General features: G+C 36.6%; 1 protein-coding gene across 1 annotated transcript; it reads left to right on the top strand.

The window, feature by feature from the left end:
- The first annotated feature begins 3437 nt into the window (after nt 1-3437).
- praf2 (PRA1 domain family, member 2) lies at nt 3438-10772 on the top strand. Its single transcript, XM_018698461.2, has 3 exons — nt 3438-3655; nt 5193-5410; nt 7252-10772. Exons 1-3 carry the CDS (start codon nt 3477-3479, stop codon nt 7389-7391), a joined length of 537 nt encoding a protein of 178 aa, XP_018553977.1. The 5' UTR covers nt 3438-3476; the 3' UTR covers nt 7392-10772.
- The last annotated feature ends 1505 nt before the right edge of the window (nt 10773-12277 follow it).

The raw sequence follows: 12277 nt of genomic DNA, 5'->3' as shown, positions 1-12277 counted from the left end.
AACAAATATGATCTCGGTGACCGTGACCATGGACTACTTTGAGTATTTCTGATATTCCTGATATCCTGTGATGTTCACACACATGGCTCTAGAGTTTACTCATAATGTTGCCAACAAAAAAAATTCTGAATGCAGCATGGTCCAATAGACCACTGTTCTCATCTACTGCTGAAAACTGATACGAGTCAGACCGAACTGCAGGCCATTGTCTGCTGATATATATGTGAAAGCACATTATGGTTTTGAAATTACAGCGAACCTGGTCACTCACTAATCAGAAGGTCAGTGGTGTCAGTGGTTCCAGTCCACATGCCAAAGTATCCTTGAACAAGATACTGAGCCCCAAATATGCCCCTAATGTATCATTGGTGTGTGAATGTGTGTGTGTATGTGCATATAGCTCTATAGATACAGACAGAACATGTGCTGTATGAATGTGTGTGTGAATGGGTGAATGTAGCCTGCAGTGTAAAGTGCTTTGAATGGTTAATGTCACTAGAAAAGCACTTTATAAGTGCAGTCCTGTATTAAACCACACTACAATCTTTACCAAAGTGTTTTCATTGTCAAACAGATTTTAAACCTTTTTTTAACTGCAATGTGTTTTACAGGTTCTTTCTGTTTTGACAAATTACAAATCATATTTGATAAAACCATGTGAAAACAGATGTTAATTTACATGCCAATCATAAGAAAACACACACAGCTGCACAACTGTAAATGATATCAACAGCAAAATATCTGTATTTTTACAAGTGGTGATGTTTTTTTCATCATTTGAGATGATATTTTCCATCATTTGAGAAGAGAAAAAAATATAGTAAACCCTAAAAAACAGTATCAAAAAAAAGAAAGAAAAAAGTTTATTTAATCATATTAACTGTAAAATTACATTTAAGCAATATTTAAATATAATACAATTATGTTAAAATGACTGAATAATCTGAAATGAATGAACAAAACTTTAATTTTGTGAATTAATGTTTTTACCTTAACTATTAATCAACAGATATTTTACAGATTAAAACTGTTCTCTGCTCTCCTCCTTGGTGGGACGACAGCTGGGAACAGAGAGCAGATGGTGATCACTTTTCAATAATATGTAGTAAATTAAACAAGTGGTTAGTGAACTCAAAGTCCTATGTTGCAAACAGATGGGCATTTCTATCTTGTGGCCATCTACAGTGTTATTGTAGCATGTTAGGGAGAAGGTGGGCAGACCTTCCCAGCATGCTTTGAGACAATGCGGTTGTACACATACATTTAAGTTAAATTGTGTTTTTTTTAGAGCTGTACTGTGTTTTTGGTAGTGAGTGAAATCCTGTGCACAGTTAATAAATCCCTATGCAAATGCAAATGCAAACATGCCGTTCAGTTAAAGTATTGTTAGGTCTTTGAATTTTCCTGTGCAGATTAATATAATAAGTATCTACCTAATCTTTAAAACGTATTCATACGGACATATAGGAAAAAAAATCTGGTCTGTAGTAAATAGTCCTGTCCCTCTTGTTTACTAAGGGTCTAACTGTTTACAGTAGTCACTGTTCTAGTGGATCTGTTACTTCTGGAGTGTTAACTACTAATTTTAGCAACTTCCTATTGCTGCTCCTTCATTAAAAGCATTCCATAGTCAAAACACTGGGTGGCTATTATTGTGAAGCTGTCATCGATAATAGAATCTATTTGGTAACTGACATTAGGGGTGCTATCGTTTGGGTAAAATTACTTAGGCAATTCAGGATGGATATTCTTGGCAGCTTTGTGGGTGGATCAGTTTTAATGATGACAGGGAGGAATGCCAGGTGAATACACAGACACAGTGACTATTTTAAGTTTTATGGAAAACTAATTGCATTGTGTGTGCGCAGCATGAGATCAGATATCAGGTGGATGTCCACACAGAGTTTGTGCAGACCCATACAGACTTGGGTAGATGACAAAATGTAATTTTGTTTTCTCTGTGGTCTGTCCTAACCCCAGAAACTACTCCATATTTTGTCATGGACAGCAGAAAGCAGTCCATGACAGCAGTTGTTGTTGGGTACACACAGAAAAATATGGGCACTGACTGCACATGCATGAGACACGTAAACTGGACTGTACAGTATTTCCCATCCTTGATCCTATTCTTGATAAGCAGTTCTGCACACTCATATCTTCTTTTTTTCTTTGTTTGGCATGGACCAGACTTTAGCCAGGGGTGGCCATTGGAAGCAGCCAAGACATCATAACATTTAGTAACTGCTGCACTATAGGTAAAGCTGTAAAAACAGCCAACAATTTGCCATAATGCAACTTGACAGAAGCTTTTGTTAATTCCATACTGCCTGACCACCACCAAGGTTTTTCAAACTTTATTCCCCAGTTTTGTAACAAAAGCTTTCTGTTAAACAAACATGAAGCCTATAGCTCGGTATAAGATGACACTGATAACATCACCAGGGGTTATTTTTTAGCACTAGTCAAGGGGCTGCACAGACATCATACAACAGTTTTTACCAATCATGTTCTCCCCAAGGACTAGTCAACTTAACTTTATGAGTAAAATCAGTGGAATACCCCTGTAAATAAAAGAAGGAAACAGCTCATTTATGTTGTTAGCGCCACTCTGTTTTATAAAAAATAACCTTTAGTTTTCTTATGTCAGACAAGAAATGAAAACAAGTTATCTAAACAAACTTAAGATGGATAATGTCACAGAAAAGGAAATTAAACAATGTGTAATATTATCATGATAAAAATCTGAAAATATTTTACACTGCAAAATCATTAATACAGAAGCCAACAACCTTATCTCAAGATCACACTCTAATTATCTTGTCATCTCTGGATAACATAGTCATAGTTTCCTCATACTAATGGGATAACTCAACCAGAGCTGTTCTGACTTCTGTTTAATAAAGACTAAAATGTGATTCTATGAAATATCACTGAAAAAAAACAACAAAAAGAAACAAAACAAAACAAAACAAACAGAATATATGTCATATGGCCTGACCTAAAGTGAACTATAGCCACCAAGAAATAGATATTTCTATAATTAGATATAATATCTCCTCTATGCTTTAACTCAGACATAGAACAGGATTGTTTCAGTTTAGAACATATTTTAAAAACAGACCAGAGGTTCAACAAACCTTTGATACCTGAAGAAGAAAACTGTAAATGAATGCGTCGGTAGTTAATTCTTGACCATATTAGATATTGGACAGTAGGCTACATCTTCATTGTTGTTACGTATTGTGAATTAATTTTAAGTCAGCATAGTAAATATCTACGGTGGCTTAAAATAACATGGATGCCACTCGAACACGCTATTTAAACACGCCATAATTAAGTGACGGCGGTCACCCTTTCCTGCGCGATCATTCCGGATTGCTCGGGCACGAGCCTCGTCAGAAACTAATCGAGCAACACGCCCACCCTCTTCCCCGCGTTGCATTCTGGGAAACCTAGTCTATCATCGTTTAGGAAAAATGGCTAGTGTTCGGCCGCCACCCCTCCGGGATACGGATGATTTTCTCCTGTGCTCGGCTAGGTTCGCCGTGCCTGATGTTCGAGACTTGGACCGTTGGAACAACCGCATCATTAACAACCTACTATACTATCAGAGCAATTATTTCTTGTCCGTGCTGTGCTTCCTGCTCATAGTGGGGTAAGTTTCATTATTCTGACGTCCCCCCCGTCTCCCACAGCGAACGTACTGGAAGTCCACAGCAAACACTCAGAAGTTATTTGACGTTTTTCTGTTTTGCCGCAGTACTTTCCGTGACTTGGCATTTCTGTCAGCAGCGAGAAATATTTGTCTGCTCATGAGATAAAGTCGTGTAACCTGCAGAATTTGACAGGTGACAGAGAGCACTCGAGAAGTTTAGTTATCCGATGGAGATAAGAGTGAAATCTTCCTTTCTGATGTAGGCTGTCCCTTTAAGCCTTTCCTTCTCGCCATGTAAATTAAAGACTACTGCTGATCTCCATCATCATAACGTGGGAGGCAGGAGAACAGACTGTCGTTCATCTTGCTCTATACTTAACTCAGATCTGAGGTTGTGGAGCCAGAGCAAGCTGATAAAGGTTCCACACCAAAATAGACGTTTTCTATCCCTACAAAGAACCCCTAATCAGAATTTAAACTCCAGTCCTCTGAGTCTGCTGAGTCAGACATCTGGGTCTGCATTCATCAGATCTAAAAATTACACCTTACGGCTGGTCACTGTGGTTTTTAACAAATGTTATTCATACAGAAGCAAATTCATGTGCATTTGTTGGGAAATATTTTCAGCAAGGATCAATCCATATTTGATTCTGTGGTGAGTGTTTGGGGCAGCAGGGTGGTGTATGTGGGACTGGGTCAAAACAAAGTGTGTCATGATCATGAAAGAACACGTCACATGTCACCCACTGCAACAGCGTAGCTTATTCATGTGTTTTTAATAGTTCTAATAGCTCTGTGGCACAGAGGAATAATATAGTCAGGCTTTGATATGTACACATAAGACTTGCTGTAGGTACACTGAGTATTGACTGGAGTAACAGCCTTTTGTTATGTTCCAATACCCATACTTATAGTCTTAAGTGCATGTTCACACACTGGCAGGTAGTAGGCAAGAGTGTGCTCCCCCCATGGTATTCAGAGTAGGTATCCCACAGTTCACCACAACACCAGTCTGGTTGTTGGCTGTAGTGGACCTATAAGCTGGTTTGTGCTCCAACATTAACCATCAGACATGAAAAAGTCAAAGTTTATAACATGTTGAATTCCGCATTGAAAATTCTTCCTCATGTCCAAACTGAACTTCCCATATGCACTAATCTCTTCTTGTTAATGAGACTGATGATGTTAATGTTGCTTGTCTGACACTGTTAGCATTACTTGTTAATATTAGATGTATTATTTTATCAAAGCTTTTGCAAAATGGATTCTGACATTTTATCAGACAAAAACCATCAAAATAATATAATTCTTATAATGTCTTCATAATGTATAGTATACCCATGTGCTTCTAGATTTCTCCATTTAATTGCTTTATTAATTTCGTTCCTCCTTTCAGCTCCTGAAAGTCTGTTTTATTACTGTCACCTGATTGTACCTGTAAAACTGTGTGTTTGATTATTGGGGTCAACTCCTTGTCATCTAAGGTATTTCCATCACTTCCCATTCCATGTGTTGGTAAATGTCCTTTTGCTCTCAGGTACTTCCAGCCCTTCCAGTTGTTTGTTGGGGCAGTGGTGGTCACCTTATTATTCCTTGGCTTTGTCTGGGCTGCTGAGAACCAAGCTCCCATTCGCCGTTTCCGTAGAAACCACCCATCAATCTGTGTGTTGGCCATTCTTTTGGCCAGTTACCTTTTCATAACGGTGCTGGGAGGCGTTGCTGTGTTCCTGTTTGGGATAGCCTTTCCCATACTGAGTAAGACACACACACACACACACACACACACACACACACACAAATATCAGCATGTTACACCAGAATATTAAGTTAAGCTCACACTCTTGCCTGAGGACACTAGTTAGCAAATAAGACTGGGCTGCAGATTATCATCTCCATGAATTTACTTTACACTGCCTGTTAGTTGCCTTCAAACAATCCACAGTACATTTCACATTTGGTAAAGTATCACTTGTATTTTCAGACTTCTCCCTAATGGTTTTTAATCATGCAGATAGTTCATTTTATTTTCCAACTATGAGAAATCCATCTCTGAAATTTCTGCTGGCACACCAACACCATGGAAGTGAATTGGGCATTGTGAATAGTATTAGAAAAGTGCTGCATTGATGTTGGAAAATAAAAAAAAAAAAGTCTGCAATTTTGAATACTTTTTATGACATGAAAAAGCAACTAGTCTTGCAGGCAAGGTGCAATAGGTTCCAAGCACCTTGGCACAGTTTGATTCAGAGCTTCTCTCAATTGGGCTTTAACTTGTGGTTTGATGTATGGTTGTACACTTGGCTTGTATCCTACCAGTCTCTTGGACTGTGCATATATGTACCAGATGTGCATTCTCTCAAACAATTGTTTAAAAGTCTACGTCTATGTCTAAAAGTACAGTAAGTGATACTATTAATGGCAAATACTAAAGTAATGCAGTTTTCTTTCTTTCTTTAAGCACACTGGTAGTACTTACTACGTTGTGTATATATACAGAGTGAATATGGCAAAAGATAATAATGTTGCACTGCGTAAAACAATTGACACTTAGATGTATTGTCATAGTCTAACAGCAGGAGGAGCAGCAGGAGACCACAAATGAAATGATGCATTTGTTAATATGTAATTATGATACAGTTCTGTTGTGATACATCATTAACATTTCACCAAAATTGACATGACAGTGACAATCTTGCACAAACATAAGAATGTTGGTCTCATTTGGAGAGGTATTTGTAATCCCATCCTGGAGAAAGACTGTTGATATTCAAACTCAGCAGCAAAACAAACACATCCCTTAAAAAAAAAAAAAAAATCTATATAATCTGTTTCCTCTTGTCTGTTAATCTGCCATTCTGCTCTGTTATGTCAGCATGCACCAGAATTTCTAATAGCCCTACCTTTAATTTCTAGCAAGATTTAAGATTAAGATTAAATATACTTTAGTGATTCTCATTTCAAAGATGCGATGCAAGTTAAGGACAAGTGGAATTGCCAAACTTGTCAGGCGTATTGTATTTTTTCACACTAAATGAAATTTTTGCACAAGATGCAATATTTTGTAAACGGTATGATATTTCAGGACACCCATTGTCTAAAAAAAACTCAACTCAACTTATTCAAGCAGTACAACAACAGTACAGTTTTCATTAACTAATTACTTCCAGTTGCGTAGCACTTTTTGGATCACTGTTGAGTTAAAGTCAATGAACACATCACAGAGAAATTTCACATTGAAAGTTGCAGTTCATTGTGTTATATTGCATTTTTTCCCCATCCTGAATGATAGTGGTTGAAAAAAAAGAGAAGTTTCTCTTCTAATACAGAAGAATTGTTAAGTTTTTATCAAAAGCTAATTAAAACTCAGATTTTTTTTTTTATCTCATATATTGTCTTTAATGAAGACATGTTGCAGCAAATGTTGCAGTTGAAGTAAATGAAACAGCTAGTATTTGAGAATTCATAGTAATTTGAATGAACTCTGTTATCATTACTCAGAATCAACTCCTTTGCAGTTTAAAAAGGGTCAGCTCAGTTAACCTTGACTAGCTAATAAGAGAGCACTTTATCTCTTCATCCCTCTGTCTGTCTCATAGTGGTTCTGGTCCATGCATCGGTGCGACTGCGTAGCCTGAAGAATAAGCTGGAGAATAAACTGGAAAGCATTGGTTTGAAGAGGACACCCATGGGACTGCTGTTAGAGGCCCTGGGACAGGAACAAGAAGCTGGATCCTAGTGAGGAAGAGGAGGATCAGAAGGTGTGTAGGGGTGGAGGATAGGTTGGGTCCAATCACAGATGAAGAAGTGGGTGAGAAATAAGAAGATGGGAGGAAAAACCTAGGAGAAGGAATTACTGTCGGTGAGAAGAAGAATAAACAGAAAAAAAAAAAAAAATATAAAACAGTCATGAAACTAAAAGCAGTGAAGGATGTGACCTGCTCTGTGGTCCAATAGGAAAAGGACAGAAAACATCATAAAAATGTTTAAATCATCCCTGGTTGTTTCTTGCCAAACCGTGCACTTTAAGTATACATTGTTTTATTGCCTTTATTTTGACATGATACCTTTTGTTTTTGCACTACATTTGTGTGCAGTATTATAGACATAGTGATAGCTAATATAAAGTTCTGCACCCTGGATTTATAAGGTGAGGAAAAAATGCAACATTAAAAAATAGTCATAATGTTGTGTAAAAATTGACTATTTTGAGAATAAAGTTATTTTACAAGAAAAAGACATAATGTTACAAGAATAAAGCCATACACTTGGTCAGTAACACACCAGCAGAGCACTTGAATATGTTTTATACCATTGCCATCTCTGGTTTTATGGACTATTCTATTCAAGATTAGTTTAAATCATTCATATCTCTCAATTGACAGATTGAAGCTCGCTGGAGGATTCAAATGTTATTTTACCATTACAACTTAATTTTCCTAATCTGACATTTCATATGAAAGTACAACTTTATTTTTAAAATCTTCCAAAATTACAACTTTGTCTTTGCTTTAAATATTGAGTAATAGGTTTTTTCTTCAAGAATTATGTTTTAAGTATAAATACAACTGTTTTCTTTTTCTTGTTGATACCTTACCTGCACTTAAAAGTACAACTTAATTCCACATTTTTTCTCAGTACACACTTCATATGTGGAACAGTGGGAAACCAAAGTACTGTAAGGCTAATAGACTTTTTCATTCTTTCATTCTAACATTATCTTATTATAGCCTCTGTCAAGAGAAACAAAATACTATTCATGAACAACAGAGCGACATGCAAGTTAACGTGTCTGTTCAGGAAGTGCAGAACAATACAAGACAACAGGCACAAAAAAAGTACTTCTCAAAGTGTCCAGCAGGTATTATCTTTTCATTAAAAAACTTCATCCCTTCTCTATAATTGTCTGTCCTGTTGGTGCAGCAGTCTTGATTTCAGCATTTTGTCTATAAAACCAAGAAGCATTAGAAATAAGTGAAATAATCTCATCCTGCTTGAAGACTTTGTTTGATTTGACCAAATATCTGGCTGTAAAGATGACTGTAAAGTTGTAAAGCCAGTGACTTTATAAGAAGGACATTTTAGTGGAACAGATGATGGTGATACACTATCAGTAAAACTGGGCTCATGATGCCCCTGTGACAGACTTTGAAAGAATTCCTCTTTCATTTAGTGTTTTTATTGGTTTGTGTTTAAATGAGCTTAAGTTCAAGGAAATCAGATGTTTTATATGAAGAACATTGAAGAAGTTTAGAACAAATTTCATCAGCTCCCTCAGTCTTAGACTCTTTGTTGAGCATTAAAGATATGGGATCAATGGGAGAGGAAGGAAAATATGAAGGCATAATCAGACATAATCTGGTGCAGATCTCCTGTTTTAAAAGTAATCCTTTTACCCGCCACATTTGTAAGTTATTTGTTTATCCAGGAGAATTGTCCGTTACAGTCCTTCACTGCTGGTCAGTGGGTTTTGCCTCTAGTGAAGCAAATGAATCACTTTGAATTTACCCTCAATTCCTTTATAACTTAAATCCTTGCTACCACAAATTGGTCACACTACAATCAATTCAATCAATTATTCAGTGAAATATCTCCACATCTACTCAGTGTACAATGACCAAATAGAGCCAAAGTCATGGCTCACCTGTGTGTTCCACCAGGTTCTGTAACTAAATGCAAGTCTCCAGTTGAGGGATTCTTGAATTTAAAAAAATGAAACCTATTCTGGGGGTTCTTGGGGGACCATATTCCAAGAATTTTTTTATTTCAAGATAATTTAATTATGTGTCTAGACAACTTGACTCACTATGGGTAGTGTTTTGTCAAGCTGGTGATGTTAAACCTGTAAACCTTTTTTTAATTTTCACCCTTACCTAGACATATGATCTGAACCACATGACATACGGTTGTTCCTGCTGTTATGTGTGGAGTTGCAATTTAGTCATTTGGATTCTTACAAATGTCAGTATGTTGTAGTTTTCTCACATCTAGTACACAACCCAGAAACCCCAGTTTCAAAACTGTGTCTGTTTATTAAAATGCAAAGAAGTGTGGAATTGCAAATTAGCTAATACAATCTGCAACCCAAAATTACTGTCATTCAAAGACATGACATGGAGCTACACTGTGAAATGCAATGACTGTCACAGCGTGTGCTTTAGACAGTGTTGTCCAGCATGGCAATAAACATTACATGGTTGGTTTTTTGTTGTTCTGTTTAGAAGGATAAATGAAAGGCACTCCTGTGTTGTTCCAATGAACTAAGAAGTATTTTTGAAGTGTCTGCAGTGTTAAAGCAAATAATTTTATACTATAGACTATTCTCCTCACAGTGAATGTATTTGACACATTGAGAGCTATTTTGTCAAATATTAGCTGTCTGTTGTGGGTTTGTGTGTTCTAACCATCTGTAGATGGTAACTGGTGAAATCTACAGCTTGCCCATCTTGTATTTAACAAACTGGGTTTCCTTTTGTATTATTCCCTCTGACAATTGTTATTTCAAGTTTGCTGTAGTTAAAAATACTGACAAGCTTTTGTTTCTATGTGTGCATTTTTGATAATCAATTAATCATGTTGTTTACTATGAAAGAGTATTCAGCATCAGTGCCCCGAAGAAATAAATGATCCTCTTGAGTAGCTGTTTTATTGTGTATGTGCCATTGCAGTTTTGATATTTGCCTTGTATAATTCTGTTCTAGACATTTAGTTGATATTCTTATTTGTATTTAATGCTCTGGAGGCAGGGACATGGGTGTTATGGATCCTAAACATGTGACCCCTCTGCTACATGTCTCTATTACTGCTAGAGCAGCCTGCCCTGTTAGTTGTTTGTCATGTATTGCAACCTACAAGCAGTGGGTTGGAAACCTGCTGAGCAGAAAGAAATGTCTGTAGTATAATCATAGGCATTTGCTGAAATACTAGAATGTAAACTGAAAGGAAACATTTCTGCATAACTGTCCACATTTAAACTCATTTTACAGTTCAAGAATATTAATATTGAGTGTTTCCCTCCATCTAGCAAAATGTTTGAATTTTGATTCACCAACACTGTGTCTTTGACCATTTGCCAAAAACTGCCAAAAGCCATCTTTTCTAAATAAAGAGGATTGCTGTACTTTAGTGTGTATCAACTATCAATCAGCTTATCTATCTATCTATCTATCTATCTATCTATCTATCTATCTATCTATCTATCTATCTATCTTTCTTGACAATTTGTATAATGCTTTGGGAAAACGTACAATTAGTAGCTAACAATAGGGAGCTATGTCAAGTAAAAAATAGGAGGTGAGATAAAAATTACTAGCCTTAGCTAAAGCTAACACTAAATGTTTATAACTTATCTGTAAATGAAAAATATTAATGTAATTGAACCAACATCTTATTAATTCTGTCAGTCCACATAACTAAATGAGGCAGCAGCTGGTTTTCATGGGGGAGGAAATATCTCCAGTTATACTCCTGCTGAGCTAACAAGTGTATCAGCAGAATAGCTGGAATGTCAGCTTCCTAAACTGAAATGAACTTTTAAAAGTCATAGCTTTTATTGTCAAATATGAAAGTTGAATAGTCTCATAACTGACTAAAAGGATATTGTATAAGTATTTCTTAAGTTTGACTTTCCTGGCAGTAACTGGCTTCCATATTTGGGAACCTTTTTCAGTTCAGTCATTTGTTTTTGGACTGAAGTACTCTGCGGGGAAGAGAAATGTTCATACCCTCGAACATCAGGGGTGGCTAAGATACACAGGAAAATCAGTCAGTGGGTGATAGATTTGAGCATAAGGAACCCCAGAATGGTCATAGAGAGAAAACATATGCGTGAGGGACTGTATAGTAAGGGCACATTTTACTACCTTCCTACGTTTTGATTAATTTGAACGCACAAGATACGTTTCTATGAAGGTAGCCATTACAACAGACCCACCTTCTCTCCGCAGCATGAAGTGCACAGCACTACTTCAAAATATATACTGGAAAAACTGGCCTTCATATTATTTCTGTTAACTCATTGATATATATATATATATATATATATATATATATATATATATATATATATATATATATATTTGAAAAGATGTGAGGCCCATTCTGGGACTCACAAAACAACTGAAAAGACAACTGCAGACTCACAGATAGTCCAAAAGAAGCTACATTAATGTCAAAACTATCTTTCTGTCTCCTGAAAATGCTAAACCAGCAGCCATTTTTTTCATTTGGAACCAGTGTAATGATGGGCTGGTGGAGCCATGGTACTGAGGTCCTGCTCATACATGTGCCCAACCAGTCGCAGGGCACATACTGTACTTTCTACTCAACAACATTTATTGGATTGAAGATTTGATTGAGTTGTCAGCAGTTCCACCAGTGACATATTTTTTGCTAAACTTCTCACATTTTCATTTCAAACTGTTCAGATTATCCAATATTTCACAAAAGAAACAAGGGTTAGAGAAACAGACAAACATGGAAAACAGATTCATGGGTGAGAACTTTGTTTTTTCTCCTTTCCTCTCCCATTAATCGTATTGTGACCCCTCAGATTTATCTTGTGACCTTTGGAAGGGTCCAACCTCCAGGTTGGGAATTACTTGACTAAAATGATCAACCTTGACC

The sequence above is a fragment of the Lates calcarifer genome, linkage group LG11 (genome assembly GCF_001640805.2).
Source record: "Lates calcarifer isolate ASB-BC8 linkage group LG11, TLL_Latcal_v3, whole genome shotgun sequence".
Taxonomy (NCBI): Eukaryota; Metazoa; Chordata; class Actinopteri; family Centropomidae; genus Lates; species Lates calcarifer.
Note: the sequence above shows the minus strand (reverse complement) of the source record. Positions and strands in the feature narration are given on the sequence as shown.